The sequence below is a fragment of the Arvicola amphibius genome, chromosome 12 (assembly GCF_903992535.2).
Source record: "Arvicola amphibius chromosome 12, mArvAmp1.2, whole genome shotgun sequence".
NCBI lineage: Eukaryota > Metazoa > Chordata > Mammalia > Rodentia > Cricetidae > Arvicola > Arvicola amphibius.
Window position 1 is genome coordinate 24,557,666 of NC_052058.2, and position 27,029 is coordinate 24,584,694.

The window sequence follows — 27,029 nt, forward strand, 5'->3', positions numbered from 1 at the left end:
GTCAGGCCAGAACATCATGGTTGCGTTGGAGGCTGATCATCTCACGGTGGCCAGGAAGCAGACAGGAGGAGGAAGGGGTCAGAGCAAGCACCCCTTAAACTGGTATTCTGCAACAAGCACCTGCTTACTCTGTGGTTGGCTGTGCATCTGTGTGGCTGGCCCTAGCATCTTCCTCTCCTTGTTCTCCTTGATCTCTCCTGCTTCCTCCTTCCTTCTTTTTCTCCTTCTGTTTATTCTCTCTGCTTGCCAGTCCAGCCTATCCTTTTTCCTGCCTTGCTATTGGCTGTTCATCTTTTTCCTAGGCCAATCAGGTGTTTTAGGCAGTCAAAAACCACTGCTTCACAGAGTTAACCGCAACATAAAAGAATGTAACACATCTTTAAATCATTTAAACTAATGTTCCCTCAGCATAAACAAACATAGCACACCTTAAGCTGACGTTCCACAACAAGCACCTGCTGTTTTGTTTTGATGTTCTGGCTCTGTGGCTCAGGCTGGTCTGGAACTTGTGACCTTCTGGGGCTTGGCTCAGGTTGTAGACTGGAGTTTTTATTTGGTTCCCTGCAAATTCCTATGCTGAAATCTTAACTCTTAATTGATGGTTTTAGGAAGTGAAGCCTTAGGAGGTCACAAGGCCTGGAGAGTAGAGGTCTGAGCAAATGGAATTAATATCCTTGCAAAGAGATACCCAAGATTTTCTTTCATCTATTTTTGTTTGTTTGTTTGTTTGTTTTTACATCCCAACTGAAGCTTCCCCTCCCTCCTCTCCTCCTGGTCACTTTCCTTGCCCTCTCCCCACTCCACCCCTTCTCCTCCATTTCTCTTCTGAAACCAGTGGGCCTCCCAGAGGGCTTAGGTCAGTCCCATGCAGGTTCCCAGGTTGCTGTTTCAGTCTCTGTGAGCCCCTATAAGTCCAGGGTAGTTTTTTTTAATTAAAAATTTTCATTTATTTTACATCCAGACCATAGCTTCCCCTTCCCTCTTCTTCCCATCCCCTCCTCCCACTTACCTGCTGGCCCCCACCCCAACCCACTCCTCCTACACCTCTCTTCAGAAAGGGGCAGGCGTCCCACTGGGTTTCAACAAAGCATGGCATATCAAGTTGCTGTAGGACAAAGTCCCTCTCCTTGTATTAAGGCTGGACAAGGCAACCCAGTATGAGGAATAGGTTCCCAAAAGCCAGCCAAAGCCTTAGGAACAGGCCCACTCCCATTGCCAGGAGTCCCACAAGTAGACCAAGCCACACAACCATCAGACATATGCAGAGACCCTAGGCAGGTCCCGAGTTGTTGGTCCAGTCTGTGAGCGCCAAGGAGATGGCCAGTTTCTTCTGTGGGTTCCCTTGTGATACCCTTACCTTGTGCTCAATCCTTCCTCCCTCTCCTCAACAGGATGCCTTAGAGGCCAAGGCAGGAAGATCAAAAGATTTAGGCCAGTGCGACTATATAATGAACTACATAGTAACTTCCAGGTCAGCCTGGGCTACAGAACAAGTGCTTGACAGAAAGTGCCAGCACATTGGAGGTAGGAAAACCAGGAGTTCAAGGCCAGTTCCAGCTACTTAATGAACTTCATGCCGGGCTATGGTTGGGCTAGAGTTTGTTTCAGACAAGCAAGTGAATGAATGGGAAATCATTAGACCCTAACCTAATAAGGGAACTGTTAAACGCGAAAAGGGATCAGGCTCTTCCAGACAGGCAACTCTGAACGCGGAGGGGTGTGACACAGATTCTCTGGTGCTGACTTTGAAGAAGGCTACCATACGACAAGCAGGGCACACGTCCCCTTAGGGTGTGCCTGGCCTTGTCTGTCAGCAAGGAAGATGGATCCTCAGACTGAATTTAGTCCAACCCTGAATGAGGAAAGTCATTCCTTCCTCCGAGCCGCAGAAGGAACACAACCTGACTGAACCCCAGTTTTAACCTGTGAGGACCTGGAAGTAGAGACTACACAGTGGGTCTGACCCTTGATGGCCATCTTGTTCCAGCCTTATCATTGGAAACAAAGGCCACCGCATATTTAGCAAAGAACTTCATCTCTCCAAGAAACTGCCAGCAAAGATGCCAACAACGAATAGCTGTGATCTCTTAGAAATAAATCTAGGCCACACACCTGCACCGGCTCCATTAGACAGGAGTGCGACCTTCCCGAGTAACCCTTCCCTTTGCTTCTGGAAAAAAAACCCAGCAGCAGCTACTTTTGTAGTAAGGTGGCTTTGATCAGGGGCTCCCGGAAACTCTCTCTCAAGCAAGCTGTCCTCCAAAACTCCATGTGATGGGCCATAGCTCCCCGCCACACAAGTGTCCATTTTGCTAAGGACATTCTGACCAGGTACTTCCCTGACCTCACAGTGGCCCTGACACCTGCAAACTACACAGAGAAATGCCTGTACTGTTAAGCCCTTTCGTGATGCTCAGTTCACTAGGGCGAGCTCTGGTTCCTTGTTTGAAGCTGGGCAGGAAAACCACGTGGTTCCTACAATGACCGAGTTACCCACGAGCAGGCAGTGTGATCTCTTTAAACAAACAAACAAACAAACAAACAAACAAAACGCCCAGTCCATGAGGGCTCTCAGTGCTTCTTGGATATCCAGGTAGGCCCTAAGAGAACGTGCCTGGGTTTGCCGCAGTGGACCCCAGCCTTTGGATGTCCTTTCGGTGGCTGGCTGGTTAGCCTCTGCACTCGCTGTACAGGTGAGATCATTGTAGAGTTCCCTCTTCTGGGAAACCGAGTGGATGCAATTCCCCAGGTTGACCCCATAAGCAATCCTACCCAGGCTTCCAAAGGTAGCTTCGGAGGATTGAAATCACCTGAACTTCCTCCGTGCCTTGATTGGCTTCAATGGAGGCAAGAGGAAGCATGTTTAATTAAAGCAGGCGGCCCAGGCGCGGACTGGTGAGCCACTGGGCGGCGCCTGTCCTAGTGGTCATGGCAGGGACTCCAGGGCACTGAGCTTTTTGTGACAGAGCATCGGGTGACGGGCCGACTATCCGGCGGCCAGGGCGAAGCGGGCGCCCTGTGCTGCGGGCCGCGGCAGACAGGGGGCGGTCGCGCCCACTTCCTCCGCCGCTCGGCACCCGCGGGGCGGCTCACCCGGGTGGCAGCACTGCGCGCCCAGACCCTTCCTGGCTGCGGCGAGGCGGCCCTCGGCGCGCTCAGATTCCACCGCGCGCTCTGCGACCCGGCTGCGGAGCGTTCGGCTGCCCGCATGGACGCGGCGCTGAAGCGGAGCCGCTCTGAGGAGCCGGCAGAGCTCCCGCCGCCCGCCCGGGAGGTGGAGGAGAAAGAGGAGGAGGAAGAGAGGATGGAGCAGGGCCTGGAGGAGGAGGAAGAGGTGGACCCCCGGATCCAGGTAAGACGAGGGAGAGGAGCCCCCAGCCCCACCCGGCCAAGGCTGCCACGGAAGTCGGCGTCCACGCGGACCCACGCCTTGCAGCCCCGGGTTACCTCGGTCGCTGGGTGGAGGCCGTTTAGGTTCAGGACCTGCACCGAGGTTTGGAACACCCTATTTCACGATCTCCCCGCGGGAGGCTGCCGTGCCCGCGTGGACATGGCCTGATTATTTGGGGGAATCCCTGTAGACCTTTGGCCCAACCCGAGGGTCCTTGCAACGCAACCAGCGGTTCAGGAGGATTGCAACAAAGGGAAAAGGGGGGCGGGGGCCCCTAGCGGAGTCGGGGTACCTTGGTGCAGCTCTCGATACCCTGAACGCTGCACAGCCTCCGGGTTTCGGAGCAGCTTTACCCCGGTTGCGTGGACGCGGACACCATGGTGTGCGAGTGGGGCCGGGTGGTTTTCGCCTGCCCCTGCGGCGTGGGCTGCACCGGTGCCCGGCGCCGCGTAGCCCTCACCTGGCAAAGATGCCTGGTCGCACCCGCCCTCCTTTTTTGGTTCATCGTCAACACACAGAGGGCTTCGTTGCCTTGGCCTGAAACTGTCTAAAACCCTGCTTTTCCCTGAGGTCGGGTGTGAACACTAACTAGGGACAGCTGATGTGCAAAGCAGACGCGTGGAGGCAGAGAAGGGAATGGCCTGGCTTTCCTTGCCTCCATTTCCAGGAGAAATGATTAAAAAGCAATTTCTAAGCGAGATCCAGAAGTGACAGCTTAACCCCTTCACCCTCCTAAGTAGGAAGCACGGCAAATTCCTTTCCATGGTCCGTTTTTATTCCCTTTCCATAAATCTTTTTTTAAAAATTGTTGTTAAGCATGTTCTGCAATTTCTGGGTCGGTAATTGGTTTTAAGTGCACAGGAAGAAAAAGCTTGTTTTTAATTTAGTGGTTACATTTTAAATTCATCTTTTTCATTTTAATACACTAAAGATGGGTGAGATCTTAGCTACTCTTAATTCAGACCATAGGTTTGGTCTATGGAATTTTGTGGTTTTAGCGTGTGTTAGCAAGACCCTTTGTTCAGAGTAGAGATGAGTTAACTTCATGTTGGCAACTTCTTATGAAATGTCAGGTTGTAAATGTTTAAAAAGAGCAGGGTTAAAGCTAGTTAACCAACTAACATCCCCTGTCAGGAAGACTGAGTAATGGGCGACTAGGGAAGAAAACCCATCTATAGGGAAAGACAGACCCACTTGATGGGCCAATGCGAGAAGTCTTTTACTTGCCTGGCTCACTGGGTTTGTGATTTGGCTTGGTCTTCCGCAAAGTTCTTCTCTAAAGCAAAGGGTACTGTTTTGACTGGGTGACTTACTGTTTCTAACAGCTAGTTTGCCTGGGGGAGGGGGGGGGAATTACATTTCAGGGAAACATAAATCCCTAGGACCTTAAGATGTTGTCAAAAAAGGACAGTGTCAAAAGGTTTTAGAAGTGCAGTGGTGGTCCACGCCTTTAATCCCAGCACTCGGGAGGCAGAGGCAGGCGGATCTCTGTGAGTTTGAGGCCAGCCTGGTCTACAAGAGCTAGTTCCAGGACAGGCTCCAAAGCTACAAAGAAACCCTGTCTCAAAAAAAAGAAAAAAAGAAGAAATGCCAAACCACCACTGTTTTAAGAATGAACTGTCATCCTTCAGGGTGACTTTCCAGGTGTAGACTGTTACTTTAGTTAACGAAAGGCATCCTTCAAATCTGTCTCTCTCTCTCTCTCTCTTCATTAGGGAGAACTGGAGAGGTTAAATCAATCCACGGATGACATCAACAGACAGGAGACTGAACTTGAGGTACGGAGAGCTGGGGCACTGTTCTTGGGTGAAATAGTGTCAGCACCCTTGACCCTGGGCTGGTTTACTTTGTTTTAATAGCTGGAGGTTGACTGCAGGAGGCCCCAACTCCAGCATGTGCCTGACAGCCAACTAACTACACCAGAGCCCAGGCTGTGGGCGGACGCATGTGGATCCAATTTCATGTCTTGTTTTCATTATGGAGACTCCAGTGGGGCCAAAATCAAGGGCTGAGCAGAGTATTCAACAGTACTTATGTCCCAAATATCCTGGTATCTGTGGAAAAGCTGAAAGAATTGTGGTTTAGCTGAACTCTTTAATGGAGAAGAATGAATGAATTCACATCTCTTCACTATTTAATTTAGGGTGCCCCCTCCCATTCATGCTTGGAGCTGTTTAAGGTTTCCTCAGACTTAAGCGAGATATTTTGCCTTCCCATACTAAAAATTCACTCCTCTTTCCACATTCTTGCTCATTCCTTTGTTTTCTGTGTGTGTAGAATGTAATTATCTTAAGAGTAACAAAAAGCTGTTTGGACTGGGAAGGGCTTTCCTGCTGGGAAAAATCTTGAGAGATAACATCTTGATTTGAATTTGAAGATTTTCCAGCTTCCTGTAAACAAGTTAGGGTTCTCAGAAGCTACCAATTTCTAGTAGTGGTTGGGGTTGCTAGCCAAGGTGTGCGTGACCGTTGGCGGAGAGGGACTACCTAGTGTTGTGAGAACACCAGGCCCCTCAGAGTGAGGGTGTGGGGGAGAAGAAAATACTTTGTTGGGATTTATTGGCAGCCTGCTTTCTGATAACAGCAGATACATGTTGGCAGTGAGTCACACGGGGCTGTGTGGCGGCTCATCTATCACTAATTCTCATGCTGATCTATATAAGGAATTGGCAAACTTTGTAAAGTTGAGCAATTGAAAACTCTCAATCTCAGGTTTCTAAAACATTAAACAAACAAGCAAAAATATCTTGATCATTTCTAGAGAACAGTAACACAAACCAAAGGTTTTCCCTAAGCTTTCGTTTGGTCCTGTTATCAGCCCAGAGCTCTGGATAGTTGACTAGGGAAGCCATGAGTTGCTCATGTTTTTCGTTTTTTTCTTTAAAAAAAAAAAATCATGTAGTCTTGGCTGACTTAAACATTCAGTACATAGTAGAGAATGCCTTTGAACTCTGCACCACTCTCCCTTCATCTAGGTACTGGGGTTACAGGCCTATACCACTATACCCAGCTCCTCTGAATCTTTAATGTCTGCATCCCAGTGTACATAGACAAGTTGGAAAAATATTATTTTTTGTTTTGAGCAAAAGTTTTGGCTTGTTTGTTTGCAGCATTGGAATGAAGTCTAGGGCCTTATGCATGCTAGACAAACATTTTACTGATGGACTTGTGAAACCAGGGATGAGCAGAAATCAGGAGCAGCTGGCTAGGCATAGCACGCGTGTCTGCAGTCCCCGCACCTGGGAGGCAGAGGCAAGGGGAATTAGGAGTTGAAGGTCACATAGCCACAACCAAGTTTGAAGCACAAGAGACCCTGTCTCATGGAGAGAAGGAAGGAGAAAAGGGAGGGAGGGAGGGAGGGAGGGAGGGAATCAGGGACCATTGAGGCAGAGGCAGAAAACTGGAGATGGCAAGGGGGTGGTCTGGCTTTCTGTTTCAGTTTCCAAGAGAGATAATAGCCTCCTTTGTCCCTTTTGTTTGCTTAACCCACTGTTAGTCACCATTCTGGTTAATGAACAAGACAATCCCATAGCCCCTTAGCTCGTTCTCCACGGCACCTGCCTCATGGGGTTAGCTTGGTTCATTTGTTAAACTCTTTTTAGTCCTCATTTCCAAATTCCACAGATTTGGTGTGTCACAGGAAGCCACTGGACAGGTGTTTCCTGCCAGGCTCTGGGGCACATTCGGAGCCCTGGTGTATTAGGAACAGCTTATAGAATGAATCTTTCTATATAGAAGGATGTTTATTAGAATGGCTTAAACACTGTGGTCCAGCTGTGCCAACAATGGCTGTCCACCATAGAAGGTTCAAGAATCCAGTAGTTGCTCAGTCCATGAGGCTGATGTCTCTGCTGGGCTTCAGCATACGTGAGGCTGGATGTCTAGGCTGGGCTTCAGCATAAGCCAGAATCTTGAAGAAGCAGGCTTTAATACCAGTGAAGGAATGGACTTGCCAGCAAGGGTGAGGGCAAGCAGGCAAAGAGCTTGCTTTCTTCTTCCATGCCCCTTATATAGGCTTCTGCCAGCAGAAGCTGTGGCCCAGGTAAAAGTGGATCTTCCCACCTCAAAACACCAGGGTTGAAAGTGTGTATTCCCACTTTATATGATGTAATTTAGAAAAAAATCCTCCACAGGTGTGCCCAACTGCTTGGGTTTTAGCTAATACCAGATGTAGTCAGTTGACAACCAGGAATTCACACCTGAGTGGTATGAGCTGGGTGGTTTGAGGGTAGTCTGGCTGGGTTGTGTTGCTGAGTGGCCTTCCCCTGGTGTAGTCACAACCAGGACCAACTCAGAGAGGTATTATACACGCCGCATAAGCAATTTTAAAACTCCCTAGATGATATGTTAAAAATTACAGAAGACAGCCTGGCAGTGGTGGCACATGCCTTTACTCCCAGCACTTGGGAGGCAGAGGCAGGTGGACCTCTGAGTTCAAAGCCAAAGTGGTAGAAGCCAGAGTTTCAGGACAGCCAGGACTATACAGAAAAACCCTGTCTAAAACAACAACAAAAATTACAAAAGACATAGGGGGAAATTAATTGTAATGTGTTTTCTTTAATCCAGAATATGCACAGTAGTATAAATTCAACAGGGAGTCGCTAATTAGTAACAATGATTAATTGGGGGGGTTGGCAGTGTGGCTTGGGAGAGGAATACTGCCTGGCATGCTCAAGGCCCTGGGTTCACTCTCTGGCGGGTAGGGGTGTACATGGCCCTTTGGTGGAAGCTGGGATCCTGGACAAGCTAGGGAAGCATCCTTCCACCATACTGTCCCCAGCAGCTACAGATGTTTGTCCTAGGTCCTCAAAATCGGTGCAGTTTTCACTGTGAGCACATTCCTTTTATAACCTACTGTGTTTTTTTGGGGGGGGGGGTTGGTTTTTCAAGACAGGGTTTCTCTGTAGCTTTGGAGCCTGTCCTGGAACTAGCTCTTGTAGATCAGGCTGGCCTCGAACTCAGAGATCCGCCTGCCTCTGCCTCCCGAGTGCTGGGATTAAAGGCATGCGCCACCACCGCCCAGCTTAACCTACTGTGTTTGAGAACTCAGTAGCTCTGTGTGGCCCTGGACTGCACAGGGCTAGCAGTGTTTCTTGTCAAGTTCATGATCATAATGCTCAAGTCTGGAGTTGAGAACCGTGTGTTTATGTGAAGCCCTGGCCTCCAGCATTGGATCAGGAACTGTGCATGGGTAAACAAGACAAAGCCTTGCCCTCAATGAACTGAGGAATGGGGAGCCGGGTAACTGTTTTATATACAACTGGGGAGTGCTATGCTGCAGATCCCTGGGCAGAAGCATGGAGTAAGAAGGCATCCATGGACAAGCTCAGCACAAGGAGCAAACAATTGTGTGGGGCTGGGGGTGTAGGTCAAAAATGTATGTAGCCAGGCTCACTTCTGTAATCCTAGCACTTGGGAGGTAGAGGCCAGAGGGCCAGGAGTTCAACGGTATCCTCAGTTACATGGTGAGTTTGAGACCAGCCAGGGCTACATGAGACTCGTATACAAAATCAAAATGTACTGGAGCAGGAGAATTACTGTGAATTCAAGAGCAGTGGGCTATGGTATGAGACCCTGGCTTAAATAGAAATAAATGAATGAATTTTTCAAAGGTCAGGTATTTGACTGCTGATAGACATATGGCTGGAGGCCCGAAAGAACCTGCCTCTATTTTCCCATGCACAGGTTTAGTGATCACAGCTGTGGCTAAGAGCGGGTTCCACATTAAGATGCTTCTCCAGCATGGTAGCTCATGCCTATAATTGGGAGGCTAATTGGGTTTTAACTTTGTCCCCAGCCTGTTAATCCCAGTACTTAGCAGGTGGAGGCCTATCAGTGTTCAAGGTCAGCCCAGGTCCTGTCTCCAAAAAACATAGACGCGTATTCTGCCAGGCAGGAAGCTACAGACCCAGCTCCCACTTAGAAGGTGGAGGCCGGAAGATAGCAAGATCATCCTGGATTATAGGGAGAGTTCAAGGCTAGCCCAGTAACTAGCTGAGACCCTGACTCAAAGCTTGTGAAAAGGGCTGGGGATATGTGGCTCAGTGGTGGATCACTTTTCTAGTATGTGGTAAACCCTGCCTCCAATCTCTAGAACCTCCCCCCCATTAAAAAAAACAAACCTACTTATTTAATGTATATTATCAATTCACTAACGTTGAACTAACGCATGCTCACTTATTTCCCATTTAGTCCATGTTACGTTAGAGTTCAACACACACATTAGTTATCACTTACAGCATCATGACACTTGTGTGCGTGTGAGAACAGAGCTTCCCTTTAATCACCATCCCTCACGTTGGCAAACAGCTTCCCTGCCTCAAGTCAAAATTCCTATCCATGCGCTTTAATCTACGGGTACCATTATTTCTGGCTGCCGGGAGAGTTCCCTCGGCCGTGTTTAAGTCTCACGTGCAGGGTGTTCACCACTGAGGCTCTGAGTGATTTGAGCTGATATCCGAATACATTGCTCAGCTTTCCATTGCTCTGACAAAATAATGCCCAAGATAACCAACTTGCAAAAAAGGAAAAGGAAGGCCCACGGTTTTGGACGTTCGAGTCACTGGTTGACCTTACTGCTGAGTTTGGAACTAATGTGAAGTACAATATTATGATGGGCTGTGCGGTAGGGATTCGTTAGGCATTGTCTTAAAAATGTAAAAAACAAAACAGAATACCACAGGTGACCATAACTTTTGGTGGATTAACAGGAGTATGCCATCACATCTACCCGGATAGTCTTAAAAAAGACTTTTGACAGTCTCACTATATAGCTCTGGCTGTCCTGGAATTCACTCTGTAGCCCATGCTGGCCTCAAACACACAGAGATCCACCTGCTTTCTACCTCATTCGTGCTTGGATTAAAGGGGTGTGTCACCATGCCTGACCCATTAAGAAGTATTTTTTTTATTTTATGTGAGTTGTATGTGTATGTGGGTGGGTGGGTGTGTGCGGTGTGTACGTGTACAAGTGCCATGGATTGCACGTGGAGGTTAGAGAACAACTTTGTGGGGTCAGGTTCTGTCCTTCTACCATGTGAGTGGATCTGGGGTTGGAGCTCAGGCACCTTTAAACTACTGAGAGACATCTTGCTGTCTGTCCCCTCTCTTTTCAAATATTTCTTAAAACAGATTAGATACAAAATTTCCAAATCTAGTTAGAGCCAAGATTTAGACTAATTACAATAAGACCTCTATGTGTATGTATTCGTACATAGGCATAAAATGCCTTAAAAACTAAACTGTTTTCAGCATTTCTCCTCCATGTTCTGAGAGGAGGGTATCTTAGGACTGTGAAATGGGCTGAGAGCAGGAGGGGAAGGTCATGGGCACCTGCTAGTCTGTCATTCAGCTGACTCCTCCCAACCCCCTTCCTCTGGGCGGCCAGAGCCCTGCGTGGTGAATGTTTATCTGCTTCGGTTGCTCTCAGAGGAGGAGGAGCAGTCTCACAAGGTGGCTTGGAATTAAATCACTGGAGTCTCTCCGCTTGCCTGAGGCCTGCCACAGAACTTATCCTTTCCTCCCCTGGGAACTAGCAAACATTTCACTTAAGAAAACAAAAACCAGCTGGGCGATGGTGGCGCACTCCTTTAATCCCAGCACTCGGGAGGCAGAGGCAGGTGGATCTCTGTGAGTTCGAGTCCAGTCTGGTCTACAAGAGCTAGTTCCAGGACAGGCTCCAAAGCCACAGAGAAACCCTGTCTTGAACCCCGACCCCCCCCCAAAAAAGAAAGAAAGCAAAAACCAGAAATGAAAATAACAGCCATGTTTTGAGCTTGGGAACTCGGGGGTAGGCGGGAATGAAGGGCGCCCATTGGAGAGCCTGACTTCTGTCCCTAGTGGATTATCAGGCCAAGTCAGAAGAGGAAAACCCCTTTATTAAAGGGCAGTGCCGGCCCAGCCTACCAGTTTCTCCTGTGTGTATGTAGACATGGTGGGCACTGGGCCAGGAAGGTCCCATGAAGCAACATGGTGCTTTGAAGAAAGTGCTAGAGCATTTGAAGTGATAACTGACTTTAAGTAGCCAATAACTATGTCTTGAAGTGGGCACTAAATTCTGGGCCTGGTGGCAGGGCAGTTGGGCTGTGTGAAGCCTGACTGTGTCTTCCATATGAGGTCTGGTTGAAATGAATATCGGCTTGTCCCCGAGGTTTTTTGAGACACTTGAGACACCAGGGGCAGCAGCGATGGACAGAACGTGAGGCGTGTGTCTGCTGCCACGGTTGCTACCCCTTGGATAGTGGATGGAGTGAGAGAGGTTCCAAAAGAGGACACAGGAGGCCCTGACAGAGCAGAGACCATCACAGTCCAGGCCTAAAGGACTCAGGCCATCTTTTTTTTGTTTTGTTTTGTTTTTGTTTTATTTTTGTTTTTGTTTTTCGAGACAGGGTTTCTCTGCAGCTTTAGAGCCTGTCCTGGAGCTAGCTCTTGTAGACCAGGCTGGTCTCGAACTCACAGAATCCGCCTGCCTCTGCCTCCCGAGTGCTGGGATTAAAGGGGACTCAGGCCATCTTAAGTCACCCTCCAGAGCAGGCTAGAGGTGGAACAGAGAGCCGACGTGACACGTGACCCATTGCCTGTGCAAGGACTGGGGAAGGAGGTCACTGCTTTTGTCTTATCGTTAGCTCCAACAACATAATCCTGTTTTCTCTTGGAGCAGGAGGCCAGACACCCAGGACTGGGCTCCCTTCCCAGCTTGCACAGGGCTATCTTCTCACGAGGAAGAAGGCAGCTATCACATCTTCTTGTGAGCACGCTTATCTGTGTGCTGGGCCCTATCCGCACAGCCACACTTAATGTTGCTGTTTTGAAGGCCCCATTTCTAAACACAGCAGAACAGGACCTAGTGCCTTGAGTCTGTCTGTAGTCCAGTGTTTGTTTGTTTTTTTCCTCAGTGGAGCTCATGATGAGGCTCCTCAGTCTGTGAGAACAGGGTTAAGAACTCACCAGAGGCCGGGCGGTGGTGGCGCACGCCTTTAATCCCAGCACTTGGGAGGCAGAGGCAGGCGGATCTCTGAGTTCGAGGCCAGCCTGGTCTACAAGAGCTAGTTCCAGGACAGGCTCTAGAAACTACAGGGAAACCCTGTCTCGAAAAAAAAGAACTCACCAGAGAAACAGGTGAGTTTGTAGTTGAAGTTAGGAGTTTAGAATCTGTCTGCCCCTGTTACTGGGCCATGTTAGCAACTGGCCCAGACAACAGGTCTCTGTAAAAACTCTATGGGGCCTGCTACTCTCCACCTGATACAGAGGGAGGGAGGGAGGGAGGGAGAGAGGGAGAGAGGGAGAGAGGGAGAGAGGGAGAGAGAGGTACTGCTGAACTACGTCTCCCAGCCTACTCTGTAGCCAAGTCAGGCCTTAAGCTTACAATCCTCCTGCCTCAGCCTCCAAAGTAACTGTGATTAGTCTGCATCACCATGTCCCAGAGAAAAACGGTGCTCAGGCCTTGTGCTTCAGCCATGCCCCTGCCTCAGCTTAACCGTCTTTGGAATCAGGTGAGAAAACAATCATTTGATTTGATTTGTGTGGAGTGATTGGCTTTGAATCCCATATTCCCCCGCTTACTAGCTGTGGGACCCTGAGAAGGTCATTTGATGTGCGAGCCTGTTTTTTCCTTTGTAAGATGGCTGTGTTGAGACTCTGCTGTCAGGTAAGCCCAGGGCTGTGGAGAAGGGAGCAGATGGAAAGGAAAGACCATGACTTTAGCATCACATAATTTGGGTGAAAATATGAGGTCTGGTGGCCTTGAACACCAGTCTCATCTGTGACTGTGGGGAGGTCCTCAGGTGGCTCAGGGAGCGAGAAAAGATGCTGGATGAGTATCTACTTTTGAGAGTCATTCAGGGTGGAGTACTTATGAGGCGTTTGGATGGCAGGAGGGCTGAGGCCTGCTTGCTGAACAAGTCTCTGGTGAGTTGTCCGTCTAGGCTAGGCTGGCTCCAGGTCTGGTGATGGCTCAGTTGTCCTCCCCTAGGTGCTTCCATGGTCGTTTTTGGTCAGAGAAGACGGTGCTGGTCAAGGAGCCAGAGAGAGGGCTTGTACTGGCCAGGATTAGGCAAGATGACTTTGCAGTCATGAGGTCAGCAGGACTTTGTGCAGCATTCCTCCAAATTAGTGCCTCAGTTCCTGCCTCTCAGTTCCTGCCTCTCAGTTCCTGCCTCTTAGTTCCTGCACTGCACAATGAGCTATATATAAGCTGGAAGGTGAATTAGATTGATTCTTCCCTAACCTGCTTTTAAAGTCGGTGTTGTTACAGAGGCAGAAAGCAAACGAGGACGGTCGGGGTTGCCTGATTGGGGTGACTCCCGGGGAATAAAGAGCAGCTTAAAGGCAATTTAGATTGGGCCGTAACCAGGAAGCGCTTGTTTGCGCGGTTGATGAAAAGCAATGGAAAACATTGAAGATACTAATATAATTCCTGCTTGTATTTGAGTATTTGAATACCTCTCCCCATCTCGATTTTGGAAACTCTCATGTAGCTCAGGGAGGATTATAAGTCTTTTGTTTGCCCTGCCCCCACTTGGTCTCTTGAGCTAGGTCTCAGTCTGTATTTCAGACTGGCCCTGGAGCTCAAGATCCTCCTGCCTCTGCCTCCCGAAAGCTGGGGTAACAGGTGTGAGCACCATGCCCAGCGTATTTGAGTCGTTTCTAAATGGACAAAGACTTGTGGGCACATGTAGGTTCAAGTCGTGTATAAAAGGTTCAAGGCTTGGACAAGTTCATCCACTTATAGCCACAGTGGCAAATGATACAGTCGGGGCTTTGGCTAAAATATAGAAATAGCCACGTAATCCTAAAATTGACACCATTGACAGCAAAAACGGACTGTCTCATTTTGAAGCTGTAAAACCCCATGAGAACATTCTTGGGTCCTTAGCTGGTACTGTCATTGGGTGACACATGCCTGTCTTGTAGTACAAACTGACTTTGTGCTGCCACGTGACTGGATCCCTAGGTTTCTCCCAGGTCGCAGCCCTGTTTCTGAGGTGTACTGCAGGAGGCGGGCTGCGGCAGTTGGTAGATGGACTCAGCATTGCCTCCATTGCTTTAGGAACGATCAAATTGACAGCGCTCTGGTCCCCATGGGCCTTAGCCTTTTAATACTGAACCATGATTTTCTTTCCTTCCTCGGTATTTGTTGTGAGGACATTTAACATCGCGCGCGTATGTGTTTTGGCTGGGGGTATTAAACATCTCTCTAACTCAGTCTTTGGCAGGCATCCCAGTTGTCTTTGCTCAGCCCTTTTCTCTGGACTTCCTCGTTCTACTCATGGATTTTTTTTTTTTTTTTTTTTAGCAGTAAGCATAGACGGCTCCCTGCACCCCCAGTGGATTTTAACCAAGAGCGTCACAGAAATTTGCAAAGCAACTCTTAGAGAGCTTGGTGAATCAGCCCCTTTCATTTCCCTACAGGAAGATGGAAAATTTTTGTTCTATTCTTGTCTGAGCTTTCCTTTGCTGTGTTTTGCCGGGTTCTGTGAGAGATACTCATGTTTGCACTGACTGAAATTAACTGCTAGCAGGCAGACAATGGAAGGAAGATCCGCTGTTTGTTGTAGCCATGGCCAAAGCCGCTCAGCGGGGCTGCTCTCATTGTTTGGCGTCAGACTCAGGCCAAAGCACGATGAATGGGTTCTTATGGCTTCTGTGGCCAGCAGCGGAAGGGCTCAGGCTCTTGTGATAGATGTGAAGCCCACCAGTTGAATGTTTGTCTCTTCTTTGATGTTTGACTTTTTTGTGGGGCGGGGGAGAAGAGGTGAAAAGGGGACGGTGGTGGTCTTTCTGACTGCACCTGCCACTTTGGCGTTGACAGCAGCCATTTTATTCAGGACATGGTTTGAGCCTCAGGATTTGGAGAGGAGGCAATGAGACTCCGCTGGCCTGTCCTTGCTTGAGGAGTCTCCTGCAGTTGCAGCCAGGTAGCAGCTGGAGCTGTGGTCATCTGAGGGTATGATGGCATCCACAGTGGCCCACTCAGGTGCCTGACAGGTTGTTGGCCCTTGGTTGGGAGTTAAGCTAGTGGTTTTCACTAGAACGTTGGCAAGTACCTCTCCAATATGGTATTCTCAGATTCCCTTTCTTAGGATGTGTGGCATCTCCCAGAGTGCTGCTGGTTCCAAGATGACCACATGGAAATTTGACAGCTTTTTCTGTCTAATCCTTCGAACTTTCCATATGGTACTTCTGTGTTTTCTTGATCCAAGCACAGACGGACCTGACTCCAGATTCCTCCTAATGGGAGCAATGCTGAGGAATTCTGGGTCATGTTTAGAAACTACCATACTCATGATGGTTACAGAGACACAGCGACTCTTCCTTTCCTTTGAGGGCACACATCACAAGCAGTTCACGTTTCTGAGAGGTACTTTAATGTTTAACGAGCCAGCAAAACAAGGACTTTGGCTAGAACTCATGAACCAACCACATGAAGGGACAACCACGTGAAGGGACAGGGAGCAGATGTTTAGCAGTGCTGTAGGTCTTGATTGGACATAGGGAGCTATTGCTGCTTTGCCATTCTTTAGTAATGGTCTCTGTGAGCCTTTGAGATGGCTCAGTAGGTAAGGACACTTGCCAAGCCCAACAGCTTGAGCTGGATCTCTGGGACCCACGTGGCAGGAGAGAACCAACTCCTACAACTTGTTCTCTGAACTCCACACGCAGTCTATGACTTTGTACACGCGTGCGCGCGCGCGCACACACACACACACAAATATAGGTTTTATTTTTTAAAAAAATTATGTTACATCTTCAATGCCTGATGGAAAAAAATTAGTGCCACCTAGAGCAGAAGGGACAGAAATTATACTTGCTAAGTTGGAGGGCACCTTCTGAAGGTCCATTGGCCACTCCTGCCTTGGCGTGTCCTTCCTAGCTGGCTGCTGGGTCTCTTAGAGAAATCAGATCCCAGTGTCGATTCATTTGCTAGAAACTGGATCGACTTCCCCACTGGAACTTGTTCAAGAAGCTGCCCTCTAACACTGTGAAACTTAGAGTCAGAACGCCGAGGAGAGTTTTGATAGGGGTAGCTAGGAGAAAGAAACTCCACGGTCCGTTGTGGTTAAAGGCTGCTGTTGGCTGTTCCGGAGAGCTGCCTTCCTTGTGCAGCCTTGGAGACATTTGGGTTTGGTTTTGTTTTTCCATCTCAAGATTGATTTACTTGGCAGGTGATGGGGGTGCACACCCTAATCTCAGCACTCCAGGAGGCTGAGACAAGCAGATCTTTGTGAGTTCAAGGCCGCCCTGGTCTACAGAGCAAGTTCCAGGACAGATTCCAAAGCTACAGCGAAATCCTGCCTCAAAAAACAAACAAACAAAATATTTACTCTATTATATAGAGGGTCTCATTATATAGCCCCAGCTGCCCTCAAACTCACTACAAATACCAGGCTGGCCTTGAACTCATAGAGATCCACCCACCTGCCTCTACCTCCCAAGCACTGGAATTCAAGGTGTGTGTCACCGTGCCCTGATTTTTACTTTTAAGGTGTGTGTGTATGTGTGCACATGCGTGTGTGTCTGATTTAGAAACCAGGAGGAGATATCAGAGCCTCTAGAATTAGTTACAGGCGACCATGAATTGTGGCATGGGTCCTAGGAAACAAGCTTAGGTCCTCTCAAGAGCTGGGCTTCTTAACTCCCAAGGCATCTTTTCAGCCCTGGGTTGTTTTTGCTATTCTGGATTTTAATTTTCTTCTCTTTCAGATGCAAAAGTCAATACTTATCTGGCAAAGGCTGTTAATGATTAAATGGTATTCCTACAATGCCTGGTATGGTCCCTGGTATGTAATTTTGAGCTAGGGCCAGGTCTGCCCTTACCTTCTCTTGTTGACTAACCTGCATAAAAATAGCTATTCAGCGAGCGCTTACTATGAGCTAAGTATGTGTTAAGTGTTTGTGTAGGTAATCTTGGTCTCTTAATAATAGCCCTGAAGGATGCTGAAGAGAAACAGACACTGAAGTGGTAAGTGTGGGTCCTCCCAGGTCACACAGCCAGGACTGAGGCTGGAATCCATGTGCTCTAATGATGTGGGGGTTCATGTTTGGGAATGGGGAAGAGGCCTTTGAGACCCCTGTCGAGACTGGCGAAGAGAGCACTGGCCTGGAAGCTGGCTTGCCCATCTTTGTGGCGACATCAGGCGTTTACCTTTGTGGGGGACACACTTGGTTTCCTCACCTGTGACCCGGAAGCATGCGAGTTAACTGGTGGGCAGAGTCCTCTCCAGCTCTCCGTTCAGCAGCCTTGGGATTTCAGTTTTCGGCTAGTCACATGCTCCCTCCAGTACAAGCACCTGTAGTCTTGACACGCTGGGAAGTTCAGGAGCTTTCTGTCAGTCTGTGCCGCAACAGATTAAACTTTAATGTAGTTTAATTTTTTACAGTGCTAGGCATTGAGCCTAGGGCCTCATGCATTCAAGATAAGTCTATGCTACTGACATCCCTAGCCTGTGTATGTATGTGTGTGTGTGTATATATGTTTATATTTATATATTTTTTTTGAGATATGGTCTCAGTAAGTTGATCAGGCTGGCCTTGAACTTGCCAGCTTTTGGCCTCGGCCTCCCAGATAGCTGAGATTTTAGGCTAGTAAAGATCTGACAAAACTTAAGCTCTATTGAAACAGTACTTAACACAAAGTGTTCAAGCGCCTGGAGAAGTAAGGTTGGAAGTGGGAGGCCTCTGTCCTCAAGCCCCGTTTTCCTCCCAGAAGCAGACGCCTTTGACAGCTGCCTCTGGTGTGTCTGTAAAGAGGTGACAGGGACTTTTGACACTGACTCTTTGTACCCTGTGTTCTGTGTGCTCCTTTGCTTCCACGCTGATTTCAGCCAGGAGAGAGACAGACTGAGAGCCAGCAGAAGTGACGCAGCTCGGCTTGCCTGGAATGCTGTGGTGGGTGGACGCAGGCTGAGGGCGGAGGCGGAGGCAGTGCAAAATGACCTCCAGAGCTTCCCGTGGCTGGGCTCTGAACTTGCCCTGTCGTCCTGGTTCTGAACTCAAGCTTCTCCTAAAGTGGACCTTGTATTTGGAGCGGCTCAACTGGTGGTTGATAAATCTGCCTGGTTAATGTGCACGTCAGTTGCATGTCTGAAATGTAATGACCCAGATTTGTTTTTAAGCATGGGTCTCAAATTAGAAACAGTTAAACCTGTTGGCCTAAGCCTGGAAACCATCTGCTTGTGGTTGAGTTCAGCGAAGCTGGGCAACTTGAGCCATTCTGTCTCCTGGTACTTAAAGAATCCTGTGGGTTCAAGAATGTGTGTGTGGCTGGCACACCAGAAAACGTAGGGCCTGTCAGTCTCTCTAGCTGGCCTGAGCCCATAGGGTGGCCTTCCCTGCAGTCATTTGGGTTCTTGCAAAGGCTGATGAATTTCTTTGTCTCTGGAGTTTGGGGCCTTGGGTGTTGAAGCATTTCTTCCTAATGACTTTAGCCCCCTTTCTTGTGGCGCGGACCTATAGCATTGGTGACAGAGGTGACCTGAAAAGGAGCCATTTCCTAACTAAGGGACTAGATCACTGCCCCATGTTATTAAAAACAGATCAAGGTCGTGAAAGCTGAGACTGAAGGTTTGAGATCAAGGGACAGTAGAAGGATGGAATAAGATAACTAAGTGAAAATACGAACCCCGGGGAAAGCCTTGTTCCCACCTCCTCTCCCTCCCTCGTTTCCTTTGCCCCCTCCTTTCCCTTTTTCTTTTCTAGTGTGATCTGGGCTGGTCTATAACCCACACTTCTTGTCCTAGCCTTCCTGGTGCTGGGATGATAGGTGTGTGCCCCCAGACTTACGTGAGATGGTTGGTGCAATGTACATAGTCATATATCGGGTCAGTAGCAGTGGGCCAGGGTTAATGTTCTGATTTTGGTCACCGAGCTATCACATAAGGCAATTTTCTCTCTGGAAAATACACACCAAATGTTCACATCTCCATTTTACCCGCACTTTTTTTTTTTTTTTCGAATCTTGAAGTTATTTTAGAATGAAAAGCTTTTTAAAAAGCTTTTCTTCCCATTCCAATTTTGACTTGGAATCCGGACACCCACCGCGTGTTCAAGGGAGGCTGTGAGCTTCTGTATGGGCCTAGGTATTCATCTGCCGGTGTGGGAGTGTTTCTAGTCAAATCAGAGTTAACGAGAGCCCTTCTGCATGGAGGGGATGGATCCTACCAAGGCCTAAAATGTCTCTAAAGCCCTCCCCTTGATTTTGGAGGAACCTGCTGGAAGATGCTGTGTGGTGGCCCCTATCTTTCTTACTCTTGGTTCTAACCAGAATGTTTCGTGTGAGGACATGTTAAGGTTAGGTTAAGGAGCAGGATCTGGCTTGGACACCACAACTGTCCAGGGACCTGGCGCCTGCCCAGGTGTAGACACCTCTGTGCTCTGCCCCACTGTCCACTCAAAATTCTTGAAGTCCGTAGGAGTCATTTCTGGGAGCTGAGGGAGGAAAGAGTTGTTGGATCTTCCTGGGAGAGCCTAGATTTCCCAGAGATCTCGGTGCACGTGATCGTCTCCACACAGTTACTACTGTGCCTCTCATCCTGCAAAGGAGTCCTCCAACTGACAGACCCCATGACCACGTTACTCTGTCCCTAGCGAGAGCCCAGGTACTTGGCTCCTTTGCCACCTCTTGTTCTTGTCTGCACTTGGGTTCTTGGTTGGCTCGTCTCTCCTTCTGGCTTTCTCTGTTCTGGTCTCTGTGGAAGGGGCTTGTATCAGAAACATGGTATCAGGGCTCCCCGCTGTGTGGGGAGAGTCCTCAGGGAGGGAACCAGCAAGACTGGCAGGCCCCCCACAGGGCTCTACTACCAAAGTCAGGGCTAAAGTGGAGAAAGAATGTGACCAAGGGAATGGGGCTGTGATAACAGTGATCTGGAGGTCTCCCCAATTTAGGGTTCTTGTGCTTTCTCTCTCGTCCTGTTCATTTCCTCTGTGGCTGTGGGGTCCTTCTAACCAAGGTGTCTTCACCACGTGGAGTGGGACCTGCGTAGTGGTCAGGGGTGTCGTGTGCTACACAAGGCTAGCCCCAGCCTCTGCTGCTCTTCACCCTCACCCTGGCTCCCCCTGGCCGCCTCTGCCGCCTCCTGGCCCTGCACCCTCCTGCTTTGCTCAGCCTTCCTGACTTGTTTTCTTGGTCCCTGCTCCACCCTGCACAGTCAGCAGCCTCAAAGCCTGCTGTGGGATTCTTCAGGTAGAAGCTGTCCTGGCTCCCTTTGTCACAGGGCTGTGGGGTATGGGCCGAGAGAAAAACTGACAGACAGTAGCAGCAGCCAGAAGGTCCCGGGAGCATGATGCAGTCATTAAGAGCAAATTTTAGGGATAGGGCTGTGCTGTCCAATATGGCAACCATTAGCCGTGTGTGGTTGCTGAAGTTAAAGCTTAAATTAATTAAAATGTGTTGCGGAAACATCATCAAGTGTTCTTTAGCCACCTGTGGTATGGTTACGGCCTCTGAGCCCTTCAGATAGTTCTCTGAACTGGCAGAGAGCACTTTTCCTTCTCCAAACATCACTCAAGTGCTTTCTTCGCGCGTGTTGGGCGCTCCCACAAGTACTCTCAAGGACTGGATTGGACAGCTTTGGAGAGCACAGTTTGCAGTGAGCTCAGTTCCCCAGCTCAGGCTCCCCACTACCGGCGGGTAAGCCCAAACGCTTCAGTGGCCCCATTTACCGTGACTCTGGAGTGTTCCTGCCGACAGTGGCATGGCCATCACTCGGCTTCATCCCTCACACTGGGCAGCCGCCTGCTGGCACCGTTTCCTCCGTGTCCCAGGACTGCGTGGACACCTGCTCCACGTAGTCATTTAAACTGGTGTTTATTTTTACTTCACCCTGCCCAAAGAGGAAGCTTCATTATTACACATGGGCAACCATCCAATAAAAGGTTATTTTTTTCCCCCTCTTTGTCAGTTTCTCTGTGTAGCCCTGACTGTGCTGGAACTCGCTCTAGGCCAGGCTGACCCGAAACTCACAGAGATCTGCCTGCCTCTGCCTCTTGAGTGCTGGGGTTACAGGTGTGTGCCTGGCTCTGTGTGTGTGTGTGTGTGTGTGTGTGTGTGTGTGTATGTGTGTGTGTGTATAATGTATTTATCTCGGGTTTAGAGAGAGGAAGATCCAAATTGCATCTCATCACAGTGGAAGTGTTTGTCTCTTGTCTGCATTTGTTTCTTGTGATGCCACAAGGCACATGGCCTCTGGAAAACCCCAGGGGACACTCATGAGAGGATGAGGGTGAGAAGGCAAGGGACTGAACTTCAGTGACTAAAAGGCACTCGCCACCAACACTGACTTGAATGTTTCTTGGAGTCACTGTATCAGCGAAAGGACAGAACCAACTGTACAGTCAGCCTCTGGCCTCCAAGCGAGGCTGCGCACACACGCCTACACAGTAAATGATTTTTTAAGAATGAAAAGTCCAGTCCTACTGTATTATGAAAGTGGGTTCTAACATCACCCAGTGGATCCTGCAGACCGCATACTAAGGGAACCTAGAGACCTCTGCGCACTGGACTGGAAGGTTCACTGTCGAGCGTGAGAGATACCGGCCCTGTAGCCTCGCAATCACGTCACCTGGCTCCAGTTTTCTTATCTGCATTCTGTGGCCGTGGTTCCTGTTGATCCTGTCTTACAGGGTCATTTTCAGGCTCAGCCCAGGCATTTGAAGCCTCTCTTCCTGAACCAAAACTGTATATTTATAAACAGCATCACCAAGGAACCTTTGAAGTCCGTGCCGTCTCTCATATGTAGGACAGTTATTTTGAAAACTCTGCCACCCCGTCTTTATGCAGCTGGTTCTGGGGACTCCTCCGTGAAACCACTCATTATTCCCAGTTTACAAGCGAGGTGGTTGAGGCTCAGCTAAGTTGATTGGCTAGAAAACAGGGACTTGTCCCCAGTATAGTGTAACACTGACACCCTGTTCCTAAGGCACACTGGCTCTGGGTGGCTTAGCTGGAGTTCTTATCTGATGTGGGGCTGTGCTTTTGACACACTGACACATTCAAACAAGGAGACCGCCACTGTCAGCAATTCTCCTCTCCGCTTAAGTAAATTACCCTCCCTGTGAGTCACAGAAGCTTAGAAGATCTGAAGACATGGCACAGCGGGAACCAGTTCAGAACTCCTTGGCGTGCAGATTTTTAAGTCAACTGGGTTGCTGGGTGTGGTGGCACACACCTATAATGCCAGCACTTACAGGTGGAGGAGGAGTGTGAAGTCCAGACCATCCTGGGCTACCTGACAAGACAACAAGCCATCTCAAAACAGCAAATCACTAGCCCTGGGATGGTAAACGGCTTTGTTTGTTTTGTTTTGGGGGTTTTGTTTGTTTTTTGGGCGGGGTCAAGCTGACCTTGAGCTCCAGATCCTCGGGCTGGAATTACAGGGCAGGTGTAAACATGCACAATAGCTCATGTTTTGACAGGTAAAGACCTGCCCATCTTCCAGAGGTGTTTGTCCTTCTAATTACCTGTCTTCATGGATCGTTTCCCAAGAAAACAACTTTCTGTGCACTCCATCCTGAAGCAGCTCTACTCTTATCTTGGAGGATCATTTGACTATGATGTAGCTGACAAAGAACTAGTCTTTTCTAGAACTCGGGAATGGAGCAGGAGGCACAAGTCTGTGGCAACTAGCTGTTCAGATAGTATTTAAGGAAATCTTTTTAGTTGAGCTAAATCCCACCAACTGTACCCCAGTGACTGAAGCCCTCCCGCAACCAGCTGTGCTTAATTGCAACACTGTACCCGGGATGGCTCATAGATCGGCCTTCTCTTCCTACCCACATTAGCGTAGCTAATATAGTAACTAACTAAAGGTGCATGCTGCAGTCTCATGGTTTTTAAAGGGCTATTGCAATTGCAGTTGATAAGAAGTCCAGTTCCTGCTTGAGCAAAAGAGAAACCAAGGATGTGAGTGGTGACAGGGAGGGATACTGTTTTAAGGAAGAGAAGAATAGTGGAGTGTAGGGCTGCCTTCTCTCCTACCACTGTGCCCTGCCAGGCTTTCTCAGGGTTCCATCCCATTCTTTAGCCACCTCAGCGGGAGTGTGGTGGGATGGAGCTGATCGTGTACTGCCGACGTGTATAGCTCACTGTTGGGGAAATGATTGCCAAACCTGTGTGTCCCCCGTCCCCGTGCCCTTGAGCGGTCACATTTTCAGTACAGAGGGTCACAAAAGGATGTTAGCCAGGCTGATGATGGGCTCACTGCCCAAGACACCTTCGAGAAGGCCCAAATATATCAGGTCGTTTGCCCTGAAATCCATCACAAGCTATGGTGTTAGCCTCCCAGGGAGGCCGAGGCAGGAGGGCTATGAGTTCAAGGTCAGCCTGGACTACAGAGGAAGAGACCCACTGTCTCTTACTATCCCACCCCAGCATGGATGATGACTCTTAGAATCTGTAGCTAGACAACTTGCAGACAGCTCCACAGGAGGATTGCCAGCCCTGGCTTGGGGCTTATGTAGTTGAGGGGGTGGGGCTTACGGCTGCTGTACCATTCTGGGCATCCTGAACCCTGTAAGCTTGTGGACTTCCTGAATCTTTAGGGACTTGCCATTCTCCAGGAGGGAAGGTTTCAGTTAGGAAGCGATGACTGTGTACACTACAAAAACCGTGACAGTGACACAGAACTGGGGCAAACGCCCGTGTCAGAAGTGGGATTCGGACTCAGGAGCTCCCAAGGATGGCAGAGGCCACACCATTGTGTTCTGGAAAGCCAGCAGTATTGTCAGACCCCCCCCCCCCCCAAGCCTGTAGCTTGAGATGATGAGGGTATGAACTGGAGAACATGTACAACACAAGTTTGTGAGGTTAATCAGGAGACATCTGGCTCCTTAGATGCCTGTAAACTTTGCCATCCTTTTGTTCTTCTCAGCCAAGGAAGGCCATTGTGTCCTTCTTGGGATCAGCCCCCGCTCCTCAAGAGTCTCTTCCCCCTCAGGCTTCTGTGTAGGTCCTGCCTACTCCTTTGAAGGTTTGCAGATCTAGTGAGAGTCTGCTTCTGAGTTTCACAGCAGCCCTGCTCTGCCAGGCTGGAAGGGCCCTGAGGTCAGGGCCCCACACAGGGCAAGCTTGCACTCTGTTTAACACTTGTGAGTCCCATGGTTTAGAGCTCCGAGGAAGTGTGGGAAATGGTGTGGTCATATGAACTGAAGCCACCGAAGACCACTGAGAGTTCTTACCCAGATGACCAGGAAGGTTTAACATACACAGGGTGTCTAACATAAGTCATTGTAGCCAGAAGTTTCTGTCCCACAGCCGTTCAGTCCCAAAGAAACACACAGAGGCTTATATTAATTATAAACTGGCCTCTTAGCTCAGGCTTATTATTAACTAGCTCTTACAACTTAAATTGACCCATAATTCTTGTCTATGTTTAGCCATCATGGCTTGGTACCTTTTCTCAGTGAGGTATTCTCATCTTGCTTCTTCTGCATCTGGCTTGTGACTGCATCTAAGCTTTTCCTCTCCCCAAAATTCTTAGTTTGGTTGCCCCAACTTCTTCTTGCCTGGCTACTGGCCAATCAGCATTTTATTAAACCAATATGAGTGACAAATCTTTGCAATATACAACAGCATTATCCCACAGTAAGTCGCTAGATACTTTTTTTGGTTTTTCAAGACAGAATTTCTCTGTGTAATAGCTCTGTCTGTTCTAGAACTTGTCCTCTATACTAGACTAGCCTTGAACTCACAGAGATCCACCTGCCTCTGCCTCCCAAGTGCTGGGGTTAAGGGTGTGCACATTTTTACAAGATTTTTAAATCACATAAATAAAATACCTAAATTACATGGTGTAGTTGTGAATGCGGATTAAATCTCAGCGCCAGGGAGGTGGAGGCAGGAAGATCTGAGTGTTCGGTGCCATGGTAAGGTGACTCCGAATGGGTGACTGGATGGATGAGTGGTTGGAAAGCCCAACATGTACATGTAGCTAAAGTAAGTTGCAAATACGATTTCTTCTCAGTCACGTGACAAGCTTGAAGCTCTCATGTAGCTGGTGGTAGCACTGGTTGTACAGTGTGGGTTCTGGATCCTTCTTAGAATGACTGGCAGCTTTCAGATGCCTGGCACTGGGCTCCTGCGATGTGTGAATTCCATCCAGGTGTCTCTGGTCAGATGCAGCAGGCGTTGGCAGCTTCCTCCCTGAGCCTGATGATGTTTCCTCTGTCTTCTTCCTGGCTACAGGACGCACGTCAGAAATTCCGATCCGTCCTGGTCGAGGCAACGGTGAAGCTAGACGAACTCGTGAAGAAAATCGGCAAATCTGTGGAGGACTCAAAGCCCTACTGGGAGGCCCGCAGGGTGGCAAGGCAGGTAAGGTGGCCTGCAGATGTCTCCCCTGCCACTGCTCCCAACTGCACTTGGGGGTCACCCTTAGATTTCTGTATCTCCCACTGCAGGATAGACATACTCGTCCTATGTGAAATGGCCATGGTTTTGTACAAGGATGACTGTATTTGATCGCTTTTCTTCGACCCTGCCCCCATCAGCTCCACTTGAGCTCATGACACCATTGACACCGTATGGGTGCTGATATGTCTCTTGTGGCATGACTTGGCTGATTCCTCTGAGTTGGAGAGCTAGACTCATGGGCATTGCGAATGTGTCCAGAGTTTGTGCGTTCCTCCTCTCGGGTAGCACTTCTTACCTCCTGACATGTCAAGATTTGTCTTGGGTATTGCCTACAGAAGGAATCAATGAACAAACAAGTAAATGATGGGCGTGGGAACCACAAGCCAATCCTTCATCCTCCTCTACCTCCCTGACTTAGAGTTCTCATCATCACTCACATCCCTCCAAACCTTTCCTGCTCATAGCTGAGGGAGCAAAGCTGTCTGGTTGGCTTTATCCAAATCATACCTGGTGGGTGGGGCCTCATGGGTTTCATAACCTTCCTTTCTTTTCTGTTGCCCAAATCTCCTTTGGGACAGGGGTAGGAGGGAGCTGTATTGGGAGGTACCTTACCTGCGAGGGAGCAGTGGATTGTGGCATATTTCTTCCTTCTCTTTCCTTTTGACACTGAGGATAACAACCATGGTCACCTAATCCCTTGGGCATCTATTCAGTTATCAGGTGTAGCCAGATAGTTCCAGGTCCTAGCAGGGAAGTAGCTGGCTGCAGTGGACAGAGGCAGGATGAGTCTTGAGGGAATTGAATCTACAGCTGAACCTGCAAAGCCTCTCACTGACCTTTTTCCTGCTTGCTGGTGGGAAGTGGGGAGAAGGGATGGGGTGCCTCTGCCCTCAGCTCCAAGGGACTTTGGTCTCTCATGGAGGAACTGGAAGCTTGTGAAGGCTGAGGCAGGCAGGATGTTACATTTCACTCTTTGGGTGACAGGTTACCTGGGCTTGAGCCAGATGTTGTGAGTGGCCCTGTAACCTTTCTGATGGTAGGAGAGTGTCCACCTCAGCTGCTGCCAAGTGGGGTTCCTGTTTTCTTCCTTGGCCTCATCCCAGATCCCTTCCTTTTGATGTTTGCAAACCCTTCTGACTCGCCCAGCAAGGGTTGTAGCTGAGGGTCCTGCCAAGCACTTCCTCTAAGAGTACATCCTGAGCTTCTGCATCGCGTTCTTGAAATGCTGATGGCATTGTTCTTAGGGCTGAAATGAGAGGCTGTGTCTGATAGCAGGGTCCCTGGATGAGCTTGG

At 49.0% G+C, this 27,029-nt stretch overlaps 1 protein-coding gene across 1 annotated transcript in view; it reads left to right on the top strand.

Moving 5' to 3' along the window:
* Positions 1-3,053: 3,053 nt before the first annotated feature.
* The window catches only part of Sh3bp5 (SH3 domain binding protein 5), a 68,642-nt gene continuing 44,666 nt past the window's right edge, over positions 3,054-27,029 (top strand). Inside the window, exons 1-3 of the mRNA XM_038348656.1 lie at positions 3,054-3,352; positions 5,107-5,169; positions 25,568-25,696. Coding sequence (XP_038204584.1) covers positions 3,209-3,352; positions 5,107-5,169; positions 25,568-25,696 — 336 coding nt within the window. The 5' untranslated portion in view covers positions 3,054-3,208. The remainder of the gene's footprint in view (positions 3,353-5,106; positions 5,170-25,567; positions 25,697-27,029) is intronic.